The sequence below is a fragment of the Phascolarctos cinereus genome, unplaced genomic scaffold (genome assembly GCF_003287225.1).
Source record: "Phascolarctos cinereus isolate Bilbo 61053 unplaced genomic scaffold, phaCin_HiC Scaffold_4;HRSCAF=312, whole genome shotgun sequence".
Lineage (NCBI taxonomy): Eukaryota > Metazoa > Chordata > Mammalia > Diprotodontia > Phascolarctidae > Phascolarctos > Phascolarctos cinereus.
In genome coordinates this window covers 129,406,216-129,430,709 of record NW_027555847.1, presented here as the reverse complement: position 1 = coordinate 129,430,709, position 24,494 = coordinate 129,406,216, and the positions used below count along the sequence as shown (strand labels likewise).

Below are 24,494 nucleotides of genomic sequence, written 5' to 3'. Positions count from 1 at the left end.
TACAATGACTAACTTTGACAAACTTAGCTCTTCTCAACAACGCAAGGATCTAAGACAGCTCCAACAGACTCGTGATGGAAAATGCTGTCCACATCCAGAAAAAGAACCATGGAGTCTAAACGTAGATTGAAGCATATTATTTCCTCTCTTTTTTTTTTCATTTCTTCTCATGGTTTCTCCCATTGGTTCTAATTCTTCTTTACAACATGACTAATGTAAAAATAGGTTTAATATGAATGTAGATGTTGCGCCTATATCAATTTACATGCTGTCTTGGGGTGGAGGGAGGAGAGTTGTGCAATGACTAATATTGATAAACTTACCCCTTCCCAGCAACACAAGGATCAAAGACATCTCCAAAGGCCTCATGATGGAAAATGCTATCCACATCCAAAGAAAGAACTATGGAGTTTGAATGCAGATCGAAGCATACTATTTGCTATTTTTTTTTCTTCTGTTGAGTTTTGTTTCCTCCTTCTGGTGGTTCCTCCTATTGGTGCTAATTCTTCCTTGCAACATCACTAATGTGAAGATATGTTTAATAGGAATGTATATGTATAGCCCATATCAGATTGCATATCATCTTGGGGAGGGTGGTGGGGAGGAAGTGGGAGAAAAATTTTAAACTCAAAAGCATATGGAAGTGATTGTTGATAAATCAAAATAAATTAATAAAAAAAAGAAAATTTGAAACTTAAAATCTTATGGAAGTGAATGTTGAAAATTAAAAATAAATAATAAAAAATTTTTTTAATTTCTCTTTTGAACCATTCTGGAATTTACAATTATTCCATGATCTCTGGGGAACATACAGATTATATTTTCTTGCTCATTTTATTTTTACTGGGGATTTTTTTCCTTTTCCTTCAAAACATAATTTTTATTCATTATGTTATGATCTTTTCTAGAATGCTGGCTCATTTTCCCTTCCAATTTATGACTCTTGCTCTTGGCTTATCTGCTTGGAGGCTGAGATGATACCAAATTTTCTCTTTTAGGTCTCTTCTTCACCCCTTTCTCTTCCATTCCTGATTCCTTGAATGAGTCATTCTTACTATTTGGCCCCTTATTCTTCCACAGTATTTGTTTACGCATTCTGCTGTCCAGACTCTCAGGGCTAGTTGGCCTCTCAGCCTTCTTAAGTTGGGGCTAAAGTGTGAAGGTTGTCTGGGTTCCTGTTACATGAAGAGGAATACACCTCAGTCTTTAGCTGCCTTTTCCTCTATATAGAAGTGCCTTTTCACTTATGCAGTCTTTACTGCCATATTCTCTTTCTGTTCTGTTATTGGATAGCTACTTTATGCAGGGATTTTCTATTAAGTTCCTGACATGAACACAGAGGAACTACTTCAGCAAAACCCTGAAATGTAGGCATATTAGATTTCTTACAATTACACATGTAACATCGGGTGTTTAGGATGAACGGGAACATCAAGTAGTTTGACACTGTTCTATCTGAAGGCATTATATTAAGAGGAGTTGTTACCATCTTTTTTTCTTCTTGCAACATTTTTAATTATTACAGATTCCTGTATATTTCTTGATATATTTTGTTTATGGGGTGGGGGACATATGCTGAAAACAACTATACTGACATCTTTCTAATTACTTGGCTTTCAACTTGATCTACGTAAACAAACTGAACCTAAAAACAGGAAATGAATGGAAGAATAGACAATGACACAGATTTATAATAATTTCTTAAAGAAGTTCAACCAAAGCCAACCCCAAGTCTTAACTCAATCTAACGTGGAGTCTTCTCTTTTGTTGTGGTAGAATCCAGATGCCCCTTTTAATCCTCAAAGGTGCCACTATGTGCCTCAGTGTTGTTGTCAGCGTGAGTATATTGCCAATAGATTTCCATACATAGTAACATATGTGCCAATAAGTGACCATCTTAATTGCACACCTGCTTCCACTGTGTCCCTGTGACTGCCATGGAGTGAGTGATTATCCTCCCACAGGAAGGTGTGAAAGCTGCTTGACTCCTACCAGGATTGCACTGTATATGTAATGATCATCTACATAAATTTTGTATGTACAAAAATTTTCCTTTTTATTTGTCAGGTAAATATTTTTAAGAGTTATACTTACACAAATGAAATTATTATAATAAATACTTTTTTCATGTTTCATTGCCTGAATAAAAACTGTTTATTGTTGTTAAAAAAAAAAGAGTTCAACCAACATAAAAAGCTTTGAGCACTCCTCAACTACGAAACATTTCAGCTCTCAGCTGAGCAAAGACATATAGCAAAGAAAGGCAAGAGTGGTGTAGCATACCAATCTGTAAGACCTAATGGAGAATATTAGTGGAAGATTTATGAATAGCATTGCCTCATAAAAGTCAAAATCAGTGGTGGAATAGGCAAGTTTTGAGAAAGCTTGGTGTGGGCCCCAACAAAGCAAAGTGCTCAGAAAGCATTAAAAGGATGAAACTGGAAAGAAGATAACAAAGAAATGAATGGTAGAAAAGATCTATAAAGATTTCTTTCTTTTTTTTCTTTTTAATGAATGAATGAATGAATGAAAAGGCATTTTTAAGCACTTACCATTTCAAAGCACACAAACATAAAAGTCCCTACCCTCAAGAAGCCCAACTCTAGTTGGGAGAGATAACATATACCAGTGATTGGTGACCTGGTTTGCGAATTCACAGGGATGGTGAGTTGAGCCAGAGAGAAGTGAGAGTATTGACACACTTAATGATTTCTAGAACAAAATCTTCACCATCAAAGAAAGAAGAGACACTACCACATTTTTCTCTAATATCACATTATTATGCTACATCAGGAAACAGAAATGGTAGTAGGAGAAATAAAGATTAGCAGGACAGCTAGACCAGACCAAGATGACACCATTTTGAATGAGCTGAGCAATCAATTCTGAAAGTAGGGAGGCACCAAGGACATGGAAAAAATATGATAAAGAGACAGAAGGGAGGAAGAGAGAGGAGAGGTAGGCTAGAAACTGAGAAAAGGGTTGAAGGCACAAGAAGTGAAATGAAAAGGCTACAGATGAATTAGAGGAGTTGGAAGAAAACAAGATGCAAAGGGGACATACAGGAAAAGGCAAAGAGAAAAAAGGAAGTGAAAGTCATGTTGAAAAAGCAAGAATATAAGAAGCAGAGATAAAGTAAGAGATAAGGGTGGGCCCATTTCCTCATGTCCCTTCCTCAGAGGAATGAATCCTGCACTGAATCCACTGTGGCCTCTGGCCTCACCTTGTGAAGGAGGATGCTGATTTTGTTACCATTGGAGTTACATTTGATGGAGGAAATGCCGCCTATGCCCGGATTAACTCTGCCAGGTTCTTGCAGTTGCAATGCACTTTGGCCTCTCTGTGGAATCAAATAAAATTACTTCAACACAACTGTTATTATCATGTGTATTTAATATTCATTACTCAACGATGGGTAATACAACTCAGAAGATGAAGAAGGTCCACTGTCTATGACAGGACACTAGGTAGACAGATGATGCACAAGCCTAACTTATCAGTACATTAGTTCTTGCAGATCCTGAAAATGCCTAAGGGCTCAGATCTGAACAGGCAGTTGGGAACAGGCCGCTCTGGGTAATGGCACCATGTTTTTAATGGCCCCAAACTGCCTCTTGAATCAAAAGCCCACCTTTTAAGCAACAATGTTCTTTCAGCGCAGCTGTATAGCTATACTTCATGGAATATCAGTTTTCTACAATACATAACTGAAAACCGCTCAAAGGGCAAGGCAAGAAGCGCATGGTGGGTGTGAGCTACCAAGAACTGCACCGGATGGGTGGTGTAAAAGATAATCAGAAAGATGTAGGATCAGGAAAGAAGATGAACTGGCTTTGCACAGGAGTGAGAGATAACTATAGAATACCGTTTAGGCTCCATTGGTGGCTATGCAATGTCAAGGGATCAGAAGGCACCATGGCATAGTGGACAGAGTGCTGGGCATGGAGATAGGAAGACCTGAGTTCACATCTCAACATTATATCAATGATTCTGGGTGTGTCACTTAATCTTTCTCATCCTCCATTTCCACACATATAAAATGGGGGTTATATGTACAGCATAACCTCATAAGGTTGCTGTAAGGACTAAATAAAAGTGTAAATGAACACTGTGTAAATCTTAGAGAACTTTATGTTGCTGTTATTATTATCATTAGAGGAAGGAGCCCAGGAGGTTGGGTTGACACTCTATGGAAGACTTAAGGCAGATCACAGACAAGAGCTGCAAATGATAACCGGGGAGGAGGGAGTATTAATGATGAGACCCAACGAAGTATCCAAATATTAGGTCACAGAACAAATAGCTATTCATCTGGATAGTATGGGGCTTTTTTTTTCCATTGGGATGGGAGCTGTCAACAAATCAATTTCTAAATACTGAGTGGTAGCTATGTGCCCACCAACATACCAAAATCAGAAGACAAAATGAGTTTATGTTTAAAACTGTAATGCCCATCCTAAAATGTGGCATGAAAATATTCTTTGTTTTATCTTTCTACCCTCAAGGATATCTCACTTCTCTGACATAAAAACTAATAGCTTAAAAACCACATTCATATGTTTCTAAAATTGCAGCTGATTAATAAATGTCAGATAATCTGATTATATCATACTCTATAAGATATTTATAGATTCATACATGCAATTACACACTGTTTTGTTCTTAGAAGAAATAAAAAAATGGAAAAGATGGAAAGCAAAATTAAGGAAACAATAAATGGGTTTCTATGTTTTTTTAAATATAAAGATGGCTGCACGGTGGAAGGCAGTGGTGTAAAACTCAAATAGAAAAGGGGGCCACTGATCATTGATAAGGATACTTGAGAGACATGTGTTGACATAGTTTTAGAATGCAATTTAATCTGCATTTTATTGTATCTTTATTTATTTTGTCAACTATTTCCCAATTATATTTTAATCTGGTTTCGGACATGCTTAGGAGGATCATAGACTGTGTGTTCAATACCTCTGGTAGTGGAAAGAATGCTAGATCTGAATTCAGAGGACCTGGATCTAAAAATGGGCTTCTGTGTACTCCCTGTCTGACTTTGGACAAGTGACTGAACCTGACTGGATTCAATTTCCTTTTCTGTCACCCAGCTAGGAGCTGGACTCTGAGACCCCTTGCAGGTCCAATCCTATGATCTATTAAATCTATACTTGAACAGAGTTACTTTTCCAGGAGGGATAAGTTTATCCTTATCCAGTTTTTTTGTCTCTGTCACCTGTTGTAAACAATAGCAGAAATTCAGAAGACGTAGGTGAGTCAGGAGACTGTCCACAGCCACAGATTTCTAACCCGTGATTGTGGCCATGTTAGTACTGAGATAATTAGAACGAGTATTTACACAACATGCAAACCTTGCCTAGAATCCTAGTATATATGTAGTATGTTAAGCTGGAAGGAGAAATCATTCAGTCCAGCTCTCTCAGGCAAAGCAATTAGGTAGCCAATGGATGATGTGCTAGACTTAAAGTCATACTAGCTGTGTTACCCTGAGTAAATCACTTAACCTCTCTCTGCTCCATTTCCCTCATCTATAAAATGGGGATAATCATAGTAGCTATCTTGCAGGGTTATTATTAAGATCAAATGAGATATTTGTAAAATACTTTAAAAACTTTAAAGTGCTATGTAAATTCTAGCTCTTATTATTTTTCAAATCAGAAAACTGAGGCCCAAATAGATTAGGTGATTTGTCCAAGATAACAGTTAGCTAGTGTACAAAACAAGAACTAGAACCCAGACCTTCTGACTCCTAGTCCAGGATTGTTTCCATTATATCATACTGGCTCTCTGTCAAAGTCTTAAGATTATCTCACACAGGTGAAAAGATTAAGAATTTAAGCTAAGAGGTAAAAATTACATAGTAAGCCAAAAGTGGCTCCAAAACCTGAGAGGTCTGTTCCTGGCTCATCTCTCAGTTTTTTCTCTCCTGTCTCTTTGTTGTTCGGTCATTTTCAGTAGTGCCTAACTCTTTCTCACCCTTTTGGAGTTTTCTTGGCAAGGATACTGGAGTGGTCTGCCATGTCCTTTTCCAATTCATTTTATAGATGAGGAAACTGAGGAAAAGAGGGTTAAATGACTTGCCCAGGGTCACACAATTAGTAAGAAGAATCTGAGGCTGGATTTGAACTCAGGAAGATGAGTCTTCCTGACTCTGGGCCCAGCACTCTATGCACTATGGCACCACCTAGCTTCCCTGGCTTATCTCCCAGTTTTTTCTGTCCTGTCTCCTAAACAAGTTCAAACACGACATAAACTCTTATTTGGGCATCAATAGTACCTTCGGGAGAGATCAAAACTTTTAAAGTGAGCCAAGTCTGTTCCTACGACCAGGAAATTCCCACAGACATCCAAGGAGCATGGGTTTCCCTCTGTCTCTGAAAACATTAGCAGCTGTTTGACAGTTCCCTAAGGAAAAAAGAAAAAAGAAAAAAAATCATCGAAGGAATTAAAGGAAGGGTGCTTTGCATTCTTACCAGTCAGTCAGGAAACTCTGCCTCATTTGATTCTCTAGACATGTGGGTTTTACTATTAGTGTTCCACGTGGCTATGAGAGTGAGCCTAAATACTTGGTGCGGGGGTGTGGAGATGATGTTTCTTTGCAATTTAAGGCAATTCATTCCTCTCTTTAAAGACTAAGGTGAAGTGAGGCAGTTCCTTTTTAAGTTGACTGACACTGTTCCTCCAAGTTCATTTTAATTTGACTCATGGGCATATATGTGTTTTAACAAAGATTATTAGAAAGTAATAAGAAAAGGGTAATTACATATTTGCTTCAATTTCTTTTAGCATTGGAGTTTAATTTAGGTTCATATTATTCCAGCCATATTTATGTATGTTTCCTATGATCTACTAGTATGCATGGATTTGAAATGTAATTGCTTTTGAGAAGAAAAAATTTTTTAAAAATCTACAACTCATTATCCTTTATAATGCCCATGATTTTTTAAATAGTATTTTATTTTTTCCAGTTACACATAAAGACAATTTTAGCATGCATTTTCTGAAATGTATATTTTAATACATTAATATTTTCAGGATGGATAATTTTGAAAACGTCATAAGCTGATAACAAAATAAGTAGAACCAAGGGAGCAATCTACATAACAGCAATACTGTAAAGACAAACAACCTTGAAAGCTGTGAGAACTATTAGCAATACAATGACCATCCATGACTTCAGAGGACTAATGATGAAGCATACTATCTGCTTCTTGATAGAGAAGCAAAAGATTTAAGGTAAAGAACTTTACTTATTACTTCTTTACATAAAGATCTCTCTCTATACAGCCAATGTTTTACTGGACTATACATATTTATTACAAGGAATTAGTTTGTTTTCCCCTTTTTTCTCCTTTTTTTGATTTTAATTTCCTTTTTAAATTAGTAATTCAGAGCACTTTTTAAAGATTAATTAATTTTTAGTTTTCAATATTCACTTTTATAAGATTTTGAGTTCCAAATCTTTCCCCCTCCCCAAAATGGCATGCAGTCTGACATAGGCTATACAAGTATAATCATATTAAACATATATCAACATTAGTCATGTCGTGAAAGAAGAATCAGAACAAAATGGGAAAACTATAAGAAAGAAAAAACAAACAAAAAAAGAGAAAATAGCGTGCTTCCATAGTTCTTTCTCTGGATGCGGAAAGCATTTTCCATTGTGAGTCTTTTGGAATTGTCTTAGATCATTGTATTTTAGTATGTATTTTAAAAAATTTTTTGAATTCCAAATTTTCTCCCGCCCTCCCTAAGATAGTTAGCAATTTTAATACAGGTTATACAATCATGAAAAACATATCAGTCATGCTGTGAAAGAAAAAAGATCAAAAGGAAAAAATTGCAAAAAATTAAAGTGAAAATAGTAGGCTTCGGGGGCAGCTAAGTGGTGCAGTGGATAGAACACTGGCCCTGAAGTCAGGAGCACCTGAGTTCAAATCCAGCCTCAGACACATAATACTTACTAGCTGTGTGACCCTGGGCAAGTCATTTAACCCCACTGCCTAGCACAAAATTAAAAAAAAAAAAAGAAAATAGTAGACTTCAATCTGCATTGACTCCATCAGTTCTTTCTCTGGATGTGAATAGCACTTTCCATCATGAGTCCTTTGGAAATGTCTTGGATCACTGTATTGCTGAGAAGAGCTAAGTCGTTCATAGTTGACTATCATACAATGCTGTTGTTACTGTGTACCATTCTCCTGGTTCTGGTCACCTCACTCAGCATCAGTCCATGTAAGTCTTTCCAGGTTTTTCTGAAAATCTGCTTGCTCATCATTTCTTATTCTTCCATTACATTCATACACCACAACTTTAGCCATTCCCCAATTGATGGGCATCCCCTCAATTTATGATTCTTTGCTACCACAAAAAGAGCTGCTACAAATATTTTTGTATAAATAGATCCTTTCCCCTTTTTTAAAAAAACCTCTTTCAGATACAGACCTAGTAGAGGCATTGCTGGATCAAGACATATGCACAATTTGATTGTCCTTTGGCCATAGTTCCAAATTGCTCTCCAGAATTGTTGGATCAGTTCACAACTCCACCAATTAGTGTCCCAATTTTCCCAAATCCTCTCCAACATTTATCATTTTCCCTTTGTTGTCATATTAACCAATCTGATAGGTATGAGATGGTATCTCAGAGTTGTTTTAATTTGTACTTCTCTAATCAATAATGATTTAGAGCATTTTTTCATATGACTATAGATAGCTTTGATTTCTTTGTCTGAAAACTACCTGCTCATATCCTTTGACCATTTATCAATTGGGGAATGACTGGTATTCTTTTAAATTTGACTCATTTCTCTATATATTTGAGAAATGAATCCTTTATCAGACACCTGCTGTAAAAATTATTTCCCAGTTTCTGATTTCCTTCAAATCTTGATTTGCCCATGATTTTAAAATAATCTTTTGTATGCAGTTTTGTAGTTTACTTAACATAATACATTTTCTTTACATTTTATTAATATTAGATTTTATCAGGGATTTTTTTTTAAGTAAAAATAACTATATGCAACATCCTCACCCCCCCAGCAATGACAGGTTAGGTCTGCAGATGGACGGCTACCACCATTCTCAGGGTTCTAGGGATGACCATAATACTGTAGTTCATGAACTCTTATTTGTATGTTCCCCCTTAGCATTCAGCCAATAGATTCAATTAGCTTTTCATAAAAGCCAATTACTCAAATATCTTAGCAAGAATAATAGTTAACAAGATGTTTTCCCCAAACCTGAGGTACAGTATCCCACAAATCCACACAGTCTGTGAAGGGAAGAGTTGATATGAACTTCGAGAACAACGGTAGTGAAGCATAGATTTTGGGAACATACAATGGTCATGGTAGCTCACAACTCTATAACTGTAGGGCCTCAATGGTCTTCTTTTCTGGGGGGTTCTCATACAATTCTCTTTGGGGCATGTTAGGAGTGATCATAAGTCCCTTGGCTGCTTTGCTAGGTAGCTCCTTCCTTGAAGGACACAGCCTCTCTGCTGAATGGGCAGCCATTGCAGGGTGAGGCCAAGCACATGGCCTGTCTACCTGCTGGCATTACCCTGGGCTCATTTATTTCTGGGCTAGGCCAGGCTGGGCCCTCAGATTCTGGGCAGTACCTGCCAGACTGCGATAGGTAAGACAGAGAGGTGCTGGCCTGCAGCTTCCCTGGCTGGACTAGACAGACTGCTCAGTCACTGGGTTCTTCTCAAGGCATAGTTTCTTTGCATGGGTCCATCTGCCAGATTCTCTGTGCTCAGTCTTCAAAGGGCAGCAGTGGTCTGTATGACCTCAAGTCAGTGACTTAGCTAAGTGTGACAGTTCTCTTCTCAGCTGGAATGTTACAAAACGCTTTTCAGCAAGGCCAATGACATTTGGCCTAGGATTGGCAGAAGTCAACCTCCTCTTTCATCTGTTCTGAAGGTGGGGGGCTTCAGGCATGGGGTTTGAGAGGTCTAGCCTCTCTTATTAAACAAACCTTCATGGTCAAAGGTAGCTTCCTTCAGTGAGGGATTCCACTTTACCCCAGGTTTCAGACTTCTGTTGGATTTTATGCAGAGGAATATCTGGACATTTAACTACTGAAGTAGTCTGTGTGCGGCAGTGAATTCATTATCTCACATAGTTGAACTGTTCAAGCCTCAGACTATTTCTGGGACAGAGAATGCTTGGCACCTGAAAGAGCTTTCCTTTTCTATTTTAATGCTTGTTTTGCCCCTTACAGACATTCAGCCTTCTTGAAGTCTAAAACAGAAAAATCATTCTATCGTCCTTACACTTCATGAGACTATCATAAAAAAGAATACTACAAAAGCCTGTGATTACAGTGATAAGAAAAATGCATCAGTGATAAGTACCTAATAATTATCACATAAGATTAAGTGACCCACTGATCTTCCTTCTCTACACTGCTATATAGTGTAGGCTGGTTCAAAAGGAATACAATATCAAGAAGATGAATAGAGGATAACACGTCAATTAAAAACTCTGGGTAAGCTAACATTTCTAGTTTTAGAAGGTGGGAAAAAAAGACCATCAGTAGAAAACCATATGCTGTCCTTCCAGACAAATGATCAAATGCTATTCAGTATTAATAAACCTGTTCACTCACTTAGATTTTCATGATTTTTACCTATCACTTCTCATAGGTTAGGAAGACAGTTTAAGTATAATATGTTATAATTATAGGAATGGAGACTAGAAAGGAGATACCAGCATCCCAATAGACCCACCAAATTCCTCGATCACCTCAATCCAGTGGGCAAGTGCCTCAATATAAAGGCAGTTAGCATCTGTCAGCAGATGGCTATGTCTGTTACTACTCCATATGGCAGTGAGGGTCAAACCTGCTCCATTACTCCCCGTACTTTAACAATGTATTTTGTTTGTTTGTTTGTTTTTTGGTTTTTGCCAGGCAATGGGGTTAAGTGACTTGCCCAGGGTACACAGCTAGTAAGTGTTATGTGTCTGAAACCGGATTTGAACTCAGGTCCTCCTGAATCCAGGGCTGGTGCTCTATCCACTGCACCACCTAGCTGCCCCAACAATGTATTTTGTTAAGGGTGGAGGGCAGATTATGGGAAAAGATGGCTGGCCCTGTACTGCCTGTGAAGGTTCAGATATGTATACAGAAGGCAACCCCAACCATGGAGTTTAGAAGCAGCTAGGGGCATAACTGACAGAGCACTGGGTCTGGGAAACAGAAAGAACTGAGTTCAAATCCTACCTCTGACACATCACTTAACAGCAGTCTGCCTATAATTTCCTCATCTATAAAACAGAGTTCATAATAGCACTTACCTCCTAGGGTTGTCGTGAGGATCAAATGAAATCATATTTGCAAAGTGCTTAGCACAGTGCCTGGCACATAGTAAAAGCTTAATAAATTATTGTTCCCCCTCCCCCAACCTCTTCTACTCCCTCAAACATTGCCCTTTCCTTTAAAAAATGAGCTGCTTCTTTTAAACACCTAGTTCTGACCCATCCAGAATTCAGTCTCTCTCTTCCCTCAAATTTCTCACCATTCAAACAAAGCCAGATATTCTGTGCTCGGCTAGAAGCACCAATTTAAAGGATACTAGTTGGGGGTTAGGGGAGGGAAGACCCACTTTAGAAATGTTCCTACTTAAGGGTCAGAAGAGATCCCCCCTTCCACTAGAAAAGGCTCCAACTCTAAGGCCAACTATACTTTCAATCCTGACATTTAACTCTGTGCAGAAGCCACACAAGCTATACGTGATCTGGGATCCTTTTGCCCTCCTATAATAATCTGCTAACCAAAAAATTGTTAAGAATCTGTATTTTAAGGAAATGTGGTCATTTGTGTTTTACAAAAAGGAAGTTTCTTGTGTAAGGCATAACTATGCAGCAAAGGTGGTTTTATAAAATAGCAGGTGTAAATTAATGATGAATGGATGTAAAATATAATTTACTAAAAAGAAACAGACGTTTATTTTGTCTAAAGTAGTCACACTGTATAAATTTTAAAAACTGAAACATGATGAGGTGAATTGGATATGAGAAAATATAAACAAGGTTTTGGTACAATTCAGAAACAGGCTTCTACTCTGTCTAATACTCCGTATCAGCACTTCCCACTTCCATCTTATCAGCAATTTACCTGCCAAGTGCGAACTTGAACTCGATTTGGCTCTACTGTATAAACATTTTCTTCATGCATTGCCAGCACAGGAGACTCACATGGGAAGGAACCTTAAAAAATAGAAACAGTATGTTAGAACTAAGATGATTCATTAATCAAGATGTCTGTTTATTTCTCTTTTGAAATATGGTGCAGTTACAAAGGCATTATCAATCAATCAGGCTCTCAGGTAAGGATTGACTGAGATGATCTTTAAGGTTCTTTCCAAGTCTCAGATTCCATATTTCTATTAGAATTCATTGAAAATTGCTAGGTGTGGGCAGCTAGGTGGTACAGTGGATAGAGCATTGGCCCTGGAGTCAGGAGAACCTGAGTTCAAATCCAGCCTCAGACACATAACACTAGTTGTGTGATTCTGGGCAAGTCACTTAACCCTAACTGCCTCCCCATCAAAAAAAATTGCTAGGCACTATGATGGATATTAAAAATATATAAGAAATGCTCTATGCCTTCAAAAAGAAGACAATTGGGGAGATAAGACTAATGTCCATGAAAGAGAAAAAAAACACAAAATGTCATATAATTAACTGAAATAGATTCAACAAATATTAGTTGAGTATCTATTATATGCAAAACATTTGGGCAGTTCCTGTGAGAAATTATGAAGACATGGTCCCTAACATTATATGATACAGACCATCTGTTGTGTGGTTTATGATAAAATTCAATTTAACAAACATTTATTAAGTGCATAGTTTACTTTGGGTACTGTGGGTAGAAGGGAGAAATAAATGTGTGTTGCAACATCTTATTAAGATTTCATGGCTTATTAACCCCTGAAAGCCCAGAAAATATCACCCCAGAAAAAACTCTGGAACAGATGAACCAGAAGGAAGATGGGGTGCAGCAGTCCAGTAGCCCAGGTAGCTTGAGGGATTAACTGGAAAGGCTCTTCTTACCCTGGGGGAAAGGGAGCAGTACAGAATGTGAGGCATCCCAGCAAGCTAGTGGAAAGCCCCACCTCAGCACACCAGGAGGAGATCCTGAAGGCCAGGTGGTGGAGCAGGCAAACACCAACATCTTGACCCTGAGTGTCTCATTGAGGGCAGGCGAACCAGTGGAAATCAGCTCAAAAAACCACCAGGTGCCTCAGCATTCTACAGCAACAGGCTCTCCCAGTGGCTCAGCAAAACTAAGGGAAGTAGTGCTCTCAGGGGCCCCAGGCAGATAAACACCCTACAACATCCATCTGAAAGGAGCTGAAGAAAGCAAAAGGAAAGAAAGGCCTGGGTGAGCAGGAAATCTCTAGGAGCCACACTACCCAATCCTACCCCTAGAGTTCCAGTGTTGCTGATTCTAGCCCAGGTAAGCTGCCAGAACCCTACAGCCTCCAACTGCCAACAGTGGAGGGCCCCAGCACACAAAGCCATCGACCAGGATCCCAACATAAGAAGCTTGGGTCAGTGCCCTCTGCTCCCCAGCAGGAGAGACCAATCTCTTTAAAGGCCAGGAAATAAATAAACACCATGAGCAAAAAGAAACGTATGATAGAGTCTTATTATGGGAAGAGTGAAGATCAAGGCAGAAATTCTGAAGAGGACAACATTGTCAACAAACCCACATCTGGAACCTCAAAAGGGAATATGAACTGGTCTGAAGCCCAAAAAGCCTTCTTAGAAGAGCTCAAAAAGGATTTTAAAAGTCAAATGAGAGAGGTAGAAGAAAAAATGGGAAAAGAAAAGAGAGGTATGCAAGAGAGTCAATACCTTGGAAAAGGAAGGACAAAAATTAACTGTAGAAAACAAGTCCTTAAAAAATACAATTGGCCAACTGGAAAAAAAGTACACTGAAATAAAACAAGTCCCTAAAAAATACAATTGGCCAAATGGAGAAGAAGGTACAAAATCTAATAGAAGAAAACAATTTGTTAAAAATTAGAATTGAGCAAATGGAAGCTAATGACTCTATGAGAGAGCAAGAATCAGTCAAACAGAAACAAAAGAATGAAAAAATAGATGAAAATGTAAAATATCTCATTGGTAAAACAACTGACCTGGAAAATCAATCCAGGAGAGACAATTTAAAAATTATTGGTCTACCTGAAAATCACAATGAAAAAAAGAGCCTGGACAGTATCTTTCAGGAAATCATAAAGGAAAACTGCCCTGAGGTCCTAGAACCAGAGGGTAAAATAGCCATAGAAAGAATCCACCATCACCTCCTGAAAGAGATCCCAAATTGAAAACAAGGAAATAGTAGCCAAATTCCAAAATTACCAGGTCAAAGAGAAAATACTGCAAGTAGCCAGAAAGAAACAATTTAAATATCATGGAACCACAGTCAGGATTACACAGGACCTTGCAGCTTCTACATTAAAAGACCATAGGGCATGGAATATGATATTCCATAAGGCAAAGGAGCTTGGATTACAACCAAGGATCAACTACCCAGCAAAAATGAGCATGATCTTTCAGGGGAGGAGATGGATATTCAAAATAGGGGACTTCCATACCTTCCTGATAAAAAGACCAGAGCTCAACAGAAAATTTGATCTTCAAATACAAGACTCAAGAGAGACATAAAAAGGTAAACGGGACAGAAAGTAACAACATGTTATTAATAAGGGCAAACTCTTTACATCCCTACAAGGGAAAATGACACTTGTAACTCTTGAGAACTGTATTGTTATTACACCACGTTAAAGGGATATACATAAAGGGGGTGGGTATAAATTGACTTTGATGTAATGATGAAAAAATATCTAATCAAGTGGGTTAAATGGATCCAAGTAAGTGAATTAATCTGATCTAAGAAAATGTACTAAGAGAAAAGGAAAGGAGGAGTCAGACAAGGGTAAATTACATCACAGGAAAAGGCACAAAAACCTATTACAGCAGAGGGAAAGAAGGGAGGGAGATGAGCATTGTTTGAACCTTACTCTCATCAGATTTGACTTAAGAAGGGAATAACATAATCAGTTAGGTACAGAAATCTAACATGCCCCATAGGCAGTAGGAGGGAAAAGGAAGGGAGCTAGGACTGAGGGAGGCGGTGGTCAAAAGTAAAACATTAGTGAGGAGGGAAAAGGAGAAAGGAGAAAGAAAAGCATAAACAGACGAAGAAAAGGATGAAGAGAAAGACACAGATAGTTATGATTGTGAATGTGATATATGAATGTAATGGAATACTATTGTGCTATAAGAAATGATGAACAGCCAGACTTCAGATAAACCTGGAAAGACTCGTATGGTTTGATGCTGAGTGAAGTGAGCAGAACCAGGAGAATGTCGTACACAGTAACAGCCACATTGAGTGATGACTGACTTTGATAGACTTAACCCCTCTCAGCAATACAAGAATCTAAGACATCTCCAAAAGCCTCATGATGGCAAATGCTATCCACATCCAAAGAAAGAACTATGGAGTTTGAATGCAGATCAAAGCATACTATCTGCTGTTTTTTTTCTTCTGTTGTGTTTTGTTTCCTCTTTCTGGTGGTTCCTCCTAGTAGTTCTTACAACATCACTAATGTGAAAATATGTTTAATAAGAATGTATATGTATAGCCTATATTAGATTGCGTGCCATCTTGGGTAGGGAAGTAGGGAGTGAGGGTGAGAAAAATTTAAAACTCAAAAGCTTATGGAAGTGATTGTTAATAAATCAAAATAAATTAATAAAAAAAAAAAGATTTCACAGCCTAAGTATGCTTGGATAAGAAAGGGGGCAAAACATCTAGGGTAGAAGGAAAAGCATGAGCAAGGACAGGCAAGCAGATAGGAACATGGCACACACAGGGGACAGTGCTGTGGTAGGAACAACTCTTATTTTAGGCAGGATAGGCTGGTCCTTTAAGTGGGCAGGGAGGCCCTTTTGCTTACAACAATGTGTGAGGGGTGGATATAAGTGGCAAGCAGTGGGGTCTAGTGTATAAAGCACAGAATGTACAGTCAAGAGATCTGGGTTTGAGTTACAGCTGTGATACCTGCCAAGCCATTTTATCTTTATCTATCTATCTATCTATCTACCTACCTATCTATCTATCTATTGCGAGGCAATTGGGGTTAAGTGACTTGCCCAGGGTCACACAGCTAGTAAGGGTCAAGTATCTGGTTTGAGACTGGATTTGAACTCAGGTCTTCCTGACTCCAAGGCTGGTGCTCTATCCACTGTGCCACCTAGCTGTTCCCCCACTCCCTTCCCCACCAACCCATTTTATCTCTAGTAAGTCCCTTAATCAAGGCATGTATCTGGTTTTCACAGCTCCAATTATTAGGAAAAATCTCCTAGAATTGAGCTAAAATCCATCTCTCTGCAACTTCAGCTCACTGCTTCTATTCTGCCCTTTGGAGCTAATCAGAAGTCTTACCCTTCTTCCAATGATCACCCTTCAAAAACAGTTGTCATGACTCCACTAAGTTTTCTTTTCTCTTGCCTAAAAATTCCCACTTTTAAATGATTCTCACATGACATGGGCTCGAGTGCCCTCACTTTCTTGGTCACCCTATTGGACATAATCCAGCTTATCATTGTCTTTCCAAAAATGTGTGCCATTTCAAATGTGGTCTGATCAGGGCAGAGTACACGTAGAACTATCACCTCCTTTATTCTGGAAAATGTCTTTTTTAATGGTGTATAAGATCACATTAGTTTTCTAAGACTCCATGTCACACTGCTAATTTATATTGAGTTTGCTGTCCACACAAACCACCAGATCCCATTTTCCTTCTCCGCAAAATTGACCTCTCTTCCACACTTCCCTTTGTCTACTGAAGGCACTACCATCTTTCCAATATCCCTGGTTTGTCCTCAATGCCTCACTCTTCCTCAACCTACATTAAATTGGTTGTCAATCTCGGCATCTTTCTCTTGGTGATCCTATTAGTTCTCGTGGTTTAAATATCATCTCTCTACAGAACTACAGGTCTATATATCCAATCTGGTCTCTCCCCTAAGCGGCAGTTCTGCCTATTAGACATTTCAAATTTATGTCCTAGAGATATCTCAAACTCAACACTTCCAAAAAAGAACTCATTATCTTCCCCTCCAAATCCATGCTTCTAAACTTCTCTATTTCTCTTGAAAGGACTACCATCCTCATGCTCTCCCAGTTTTGTAATCTCAGTGTTATCCTTGACTCTTCACTGTACTCACCCCATCTAACCAGTTGCCAAATGTTGCCATTTCTTACAACATCTCTCACATTTGACCTCTTCTCTCTAGTCCCTCAGCCACTACCTGGGTTCAGGTCCTCAGCACTTCTCATCTAGATGATTATAGCACCCTACTAAGGAATAGGTCTCCTGGCCTCAAATATCCCCCTACTCCAGTTCATCTTTTACATGCCTTCCATTAAGTACAGATCTGACCATGTCACTCTTCTACTTAAACAAGTCCAGTAGTTCCTTGCATCTCTAGGATAAAATATTAATTTCCTCTCTTTAGTTTTTAAAGCTTTTCACAAATCTCATCCCAACCTATTATTTCAGCCTCATCAAACATTACTCCCTTTCTTGCATTCTAGAATCCAGTGAAACTGGCCTTTCCTCAACTCCTCACACTGGACCCTTCATCTTCTGTCTTTAGGGCTTGTTGCAGCTATCTCTCTTGCCTGGAAGTCACTCCTTCCTCATTTAGGCTTCACAGAAGAACTTTCTTCCTTCCAGTTGCAGCTTAAGCACCATCTTTTACAAGAAGACTTTTCTGATTCCCTTGACTACCAGTGTACCCACATTCTCTCACTCTCTCTCTGACGACTTTGTATCTATTATCTTGATATTTACTCTGTATGTACTTACAGTTGCACTCATACTGTTACCATGAAAGCTCCTTACGAGTTGGTGTTGTATCATTCATTGTATCTGTATCCCCAAAGCATAGCATACTGCCTGGCATATAGGTATTTAATAAATTCTTGTTGCCTGATCAGTTGTCTGGCTACACTTCCCCCAACTACCCATGTTGAACTTTCACAGATGATGCTTTGAAACCCAGTGGAGAACTTTCCAATTATTCCTGTTAAATTTCTTTTTTATTAGATTTGTCCCAAATTTCTAGCCCATGGAGATCTAGGACCTGGCTCTGGTGTTCTAAATGTTAGCTATGCATTTTGGTTTTATGACATTTGAAGATTGGATAATCATACTAACTATAACTTCATCCAAGTCATTCATAAAAATGTGAAACAGCACCCACGTATAAATCCAGATCCTTAGGTTCCTACATTAGAGCCTTCCATTCAATTTGGCTCCAATAAAGATGTTTATTTAAATCAATTCCAAACCCATCTACTGCTCTCTGGGACCAAGCAGAACAATTTTAATTTTTTTTTTAATTTGGCTTGAAGGTGATTGTAATGTCCTCACTAAGACTTCTCTTCTACAGGTTAATAAACACTGGCTGTTCCTGTAGCCAATTTGTGTATGGCACAGTATCCAGTCCTCTCACTATCCTAGTTACCCTTCTCAGGACAAATTTATTCTTCAAGCTGTCAACATACTTTCTAATGTGCCACCCAGGGTGGAACTCTCCTCAGAAAACCATGTTCCATGATTCAGAGTTCCATAGCTACAGAAAGACAGAGTTATTTTAAAAGACGGGTTTTTGTGGTAGTGAGCAACTTGGATTACTGAAAATCCTCCAAATGAAATCTGGCCATATTTCCTTCTCATATCCAATATTAGGCCCAGGTCACTAACTACCTGTAGTACATTTTCAAAACAGATATATCCTAATGGGCTAATTACTAACTCAAAGGGACAACCACATTCTGTAATCTGAGCAATATTAATTTTTCATCTACTTTTTTTTAGCATGGAAGATTAGGCCAATATCTTCTAAAGTAAATTAGTTTGGTCAGGCCAAATCAAATAAATATGGATGTCATCGAAGAGACTAAATGCTGTTCCAAGACTTGGTAAAGTTAGTACAATGTCATTTGTGATTTGGAGGATTTGAGATCCTTGCTATCAGTTAGGATCTATTTAGATTTGGCTTAAGATATCCTTCATGATATTACTGGATACCTTAAGCCAATAAGTTTCTCTATTTTATTACTTGCCTGAATTTTCATATTGTTTGGATCAATGAACAAAATTATCTCCATGGTTGAATTTATCATAGATTCCCTCATATGATTTTAACAAATGTGTCTGGGAAGAGACTTTAAGTTTGCATTTTGTTCCACCAATCCGTCTTTGAAAAAATCAACAAACAATAGACATGGAGGAATATTATATTATCCCCTCATCTAAGTTGGTTGTGTGGTTATGAATATGCAATCTTATAGAAATACATGATCTGTAGAAAATCAATTGCCAAAAACTGACTGTTCCCTTGATTTATCTTCAACATGGATACACTGGATACACATGTAGAAAGAACATTCTCAAATATTTTATAAAGATAAGACAGTAAGCTTGTGTTTTAGTACTTGCTGCCTTCTTCGTCACCTTTCAAAAATCATCTGAGATCTTCTCTTTTGGAAAAGATCTATTTTTGAGGTCTTGGAAATCAACTCCTGTGTGCCTCTACTAGCTCATATTTCTTCTGCATGTATTTTGTTAGGTCCAGATGCTCTGCAAAATTTTATCTTAAGTGCCACTGTTTCTTCACAACAGATTCCAAAAAGATATGACAGGCTAAAATAATAGGGTGAGACCGATAAACTGAAACTTAAAAAGGAGTAAAAGTCAAGTTGTACATTTGGGTAAAAAAAAAAATCAGCTGCACAAGGACAGGCTATGGAAGGTATAACTTGACATCACCACATAAAAGAAACAGATCTGTGGGTTCTGACAGACTGTAAATCAGGCACTGTGGCAGCAGAATCCAGATGAAGCTGTTTCACTATAATCACAGATGAGACTATAAGCAATATCAAAAACTCTGCTTTGCTTTATATCTATTGGTTGTCTTCCTTCCACTTTCATCTACAAACACTCTTGGCATTATCTGGCTTAGCCGAGCCTCATACCAAGCTCTTTGCAATCATATTTCCCCTTCTATTGCTTTACATGATTTTATGAGGTGATAGCACCCACAATTTTCCATCATGTTCTTCCATATTTTACAAATGAGCATGTACTCTAAACTACTGTTGCCCTTGGTTGCCAAATGACTCTGCTTGGCAAAGGGGGTGCTCAGCTCTTTTGGCCTTTTTGTTGTGGGTTTAACCTAAGAAATGGTGATAAGAATCAATGTCTTGACTTTTGTCCATTCTTTATTATACAAAGTCAATAGCTTTGTCTACATTGACAGAGAACTGTTTTCTTCTCATCTGATGCTTCATTCCAACTTGGTATAGACTTTTACCTTAACACTCACCTGTTGATATTCTGACTGCTCACAGACACTGATTCTGAACTGACTGCCATGTCTATAACCAGTTGTTTTCTGTCAGTTATGATATAGTCAGTTTTGTTTTTTAAATGTCATTTGGTTTTTACCATATCCGGTATCTTTCAACTTTCTTCTTGAAGAATATATTAATTAAAACAAATATAAGGTTCCATCTCACACCCAACAGACTGGCAAAGATGACAAAAGATGAAAATGGTCGTTCTTGGAGGGGCCACAGGAAGACAAGAATGTTACTGCACTGTTGGAAGTACTATGAATTGCTCCAATCATTCTGAAAAATAATTTGAAACTACACACTAAAAGTCACTAAACTGTGCATACCCTTTGACCCAGCAATAAGAGTAATAGCTATACACTCCCCCAAAAGTAGTAAATTGAGAGATAGGACTGATATGTCCAAAAATATTTATAGCATCATTTTTTATTGTAGCAAAATGAATTAGAAACCAATTAGGTATCCATCAATTGAAGAATGGCTGAGGCAAATCACTGTAACAGGATATTTTTGTTCCATAAGAAATAAAGAATATGAGAAATTCAAGGGGCAGCTAGGTGGCACAGTGGATAGAGCACCGACCCTGGATTCAGGAGAACCTGAGTTCAAATCCAACCTCAGACACATAACACTTACTATCTGTGTGACCTTGGGCAAGTCACTTAACTGCCCAACCAAAAAAAGAAAAAAAAAGGAATATGACAAATTCAGAAAAATCTGGCAAGACTTGAACTGGTTTAGGGTGAAATGAGAAGATCAGGAGAACAATTTACATGGTGACCAGAACAACAAAAAGGAAAACAACTTTGAAAGACTATGGATTTCTGATCAGTACAGTAATCAATTATGATTTCAGAAGACAAATGATAACACATAACAGCGACCTCTTAGGAAAAAATGTCATGGACTAGTGGTACAGAATAAGACATGAATTTCCAGAAACACCTAGTGGGCTGAATTTTTTGTTTAATTATACTTTAACAAATAGCTAATAATAAAACAAATAACTAATAATAAAATAAATAAAGTAAAATAAAATAAATTTAAAAATAACAAATTAACTAATAACAAATGTTAATTAAGTGCCTACTATGTGCCAGGCACTATGCTAGTCTCTACAGACACAAAAATAAAAGCAAAGAGTACTTGCCTTCAAAGAGCTTATAGTCTAGCTGGAGGAAGACAGCATATACACAGGGAATGGGGACAGGGACTAGACCTGTGATTTCATTGTTACAGAGCACTCCTAGACAAGGAAATTCCTTATAGCAATGCAAGTCAGCACCTTCGGTTGTTGCCTAGAATTGCTTTGAGCCCTGGGAGACTGAGTGACTTCTCTAAGGTCAGAAGTGGGACCTGAAGCCAAGTCTTCTTGGTTCTAAGGTTTGCCCTCTATCCACTATGTCAAATTGCTTCTCAACCTGTACATGTATAGGTATACACATAATGATATGTTTTTATGTATGGAGAGGAAGCACTAGGACACCCCTACCTTCTGTTCTCTTACCTCCATCCTCTTCAACTCCAATGCACATCCATGCCCAATTCCAACCTTGTCCAACTCTTCTCCTGTGTCCTTTGGAACTGCCATACAATTGTGAACAAATTTCCCTTCATTCTGTATCTCTTTCTCTTATACTCCCTCCATTTACCAGCCCTCAATGAGAACTAGCTCTGCTGTAATAGTGCTCCATCCCTGGCCATTCTTTCTAGCAAAAGCTATACATTCCCTCACCTCTCCCTTAACTCCCTTCCCACACTACTGGTACTTGAGGGGTCAGAATATCTCCTTCGCCACTTCTAGAACCCCCCATTACCGACTTTACCCTCCTTTCTCAAGGAGTTTAGCTCCTGGCTTACCATCTTCCTTTCCTCCTCAACTCCTAGCCTTTTACTAGGAGACCTCAATATCCACACTGATGCTTTCATAAACTATCTAACCTCTCCATTCTCCAGTCTTCCTAAGTCCCAAAATTTATTCCTTCATTCTACCTCAGCCACACAGAGGGATGTTTATGCCCTGGATTTCACCATTACCCACAAGTGTTCCACTTCCTTAACCAAAAACAGACATTCCTCTATATGACCATAACTTCCTATCACTTAATCTCTCCCTATGCCATCCCTCCTAAACCTATTACCTGGCGTCACTGAGACCTCTAATCCCTCTACCACTCAGAACTTTCTCTGGGTTTAACCTTGGCTAGCTTCACTTTCTTCATTTCAAATCCTGACCATAGAGTTAGCTAATTCAACTTCTCATTGTCATATACTCTTGTCGCCTCACTCCCTTGCCCCATCACTGCTGATTCCTTGGAAAACCTGGATTACTATCACCATCTGCCTCCTCCACTCTTAATCACATGCTGCTGAATGAAACCAGAAGAAATCAAAGAACCATTTTGACTGGATATGTTATAACTTCATATTATCCAACTTCAACCAGCCCCTCCTTGAAGCAAGGCAATGTTTTCTCCTCCCTTATTCCCTCTCAATCTTCACAAAAATTATTCCAAACCTTCTTTTTCTTTTTTAAGCCTTTGTCTCCTCCAGTCCACCTTAGCTAAGAACTTTGCTTTACTCTACTAAGAAAATTTAGGTCATTTGATGTGAACTTTTCCTCCCCCCTTTCAAGATAACTTGAAACCCCTGACATCATCCCATGTTTTCTTCTCTTATGTACATATCACCTTGCAAATACACACCCATCTGAACTTTGTCAGAAAGGTAAAATAATTAGGTTGGAATTTTATTCATTTTTGAAAAGAAGTGGACTTTACCCGCATTTCGTAATGAGGCTCCAGAGGGCTCAAAGATAGCAACCTGCTTCCCATTCCAGACTGCAACAGCATCCTGAAAAGAATAAGTATAATTAAGGGAAAATTTTTTAAGTGATATTCTGCCCTTACATTGGAAACTTTTTTCTCCATATGTTTTATTTAGTAATTCCTTCCCATTCTTTGTCTTCCTACTTGTGTATACTCTGAGAGCACAGACTAATAAGCCTGTATTTACGTTATTCAAAATAAGCTCCATCTTTTTAATATTATTTCAGTGTAGCAGTGATAGATTAGGTGTGCATCCATGAAAAGATGCTAACTGAGATGCAGGAAGAGCATGAGAGATCCCAAGAGTGGAGTCAGGGATGGCCATTTGTCATTCTTAGAGATGCTAATATTCCAACTGGGAATCTATTCTAAACTGAATGTGTTCCATTTAATTGAAGATGAAGGGTCACTCTTAACTACCTTGGTGGCAAAAGCCCCACTGATGTGCATTTCTGTGCGCAGGCTGTATGTCATTCCTGTGAAGAAGAAGGTCACGTTCAGCAGATTCGGTGACACCTGAACCACTGCCACCTGCTGGTGGAAGTGGGATGACATTGCCTGCTCGCTGAGGATGACCACAGAGCTGATACTATTCACTGCCAGAAGGTTCTTTCTGGAGCCCCACTGCATTCAAATAGTGAAAGAGAAACATGAGGAATTTGAAAAAGAATAGAGAGATACTAAGGGGAACATGCTTGATGACTAACATCTATAACAAATAAATAACTTTCTAGAGATTAGAAAAATGAGATTTGTTGACTGACATTTACTCCAAACTTAGGATAACCAAGAATTTTACCCTAGGAAAAGTGTTTGATTTGAAGGCACAAATGTGGAAGCAGCTGAGAAAAAACATAAGTAGTGATGAAGGGATTTTTTTGACTTCAATACACGGATAGATATTCATAAAGGAAATAAGCATTTATTAAGTGTTTAATGTGCACTGTTCTAGGCCCTTTACTAATCTGAGCTCATTTGATCCTCATAAAAACTTTAGGAGGTAGGTGCTATTATTATACCCATTTTTACAGTAGAGGAGACTGAGGCAAACAGAGATGAAGTGACTTGTCCAAGGTCACACAGCTAGTGAGGGATGAAGCAAGACAACTTAGGTCTTACTGACTCCAAGCCAGCACTCTCTCCACTGCCTCTAAAAATGAAAAGGGTCATTACTGTAAAAATGATCACTCTCAATATA

General features: G+C 38.3%; 1 protein-coding gene across 1 annotated transcript in view; it reads right to left on the bottom strand.

Annotated features, from left to right (window-relative positions):
- IFT140 (intraflagellar transport 140) overlaps positions 1 to 24,494 on the bottom strand; it is a 186,434-nt gene that overhangs the window by 110,674 nt on the left and 51,266 nt on the right. The window contains 6 exon segments of the mRNA XM_021006622.2: positions 3,224 to 3,297; positions 3,300 to 3,340; positions 6,287 to 6,414; positions 12,132 to 12,223; positions 23,249 to 23,321; positions 23,717 to 23,920. Of these exon segments, the coding sequence (XP_020862281.1) occupies positions 3,224 to 3,297; positions 3,300 to 3,340; positions 6,287 to 6,414; positions 12,132 to 12,223; positions 23,249 to 23,321; positions 23,717 to 23,920 (612 nt within the window).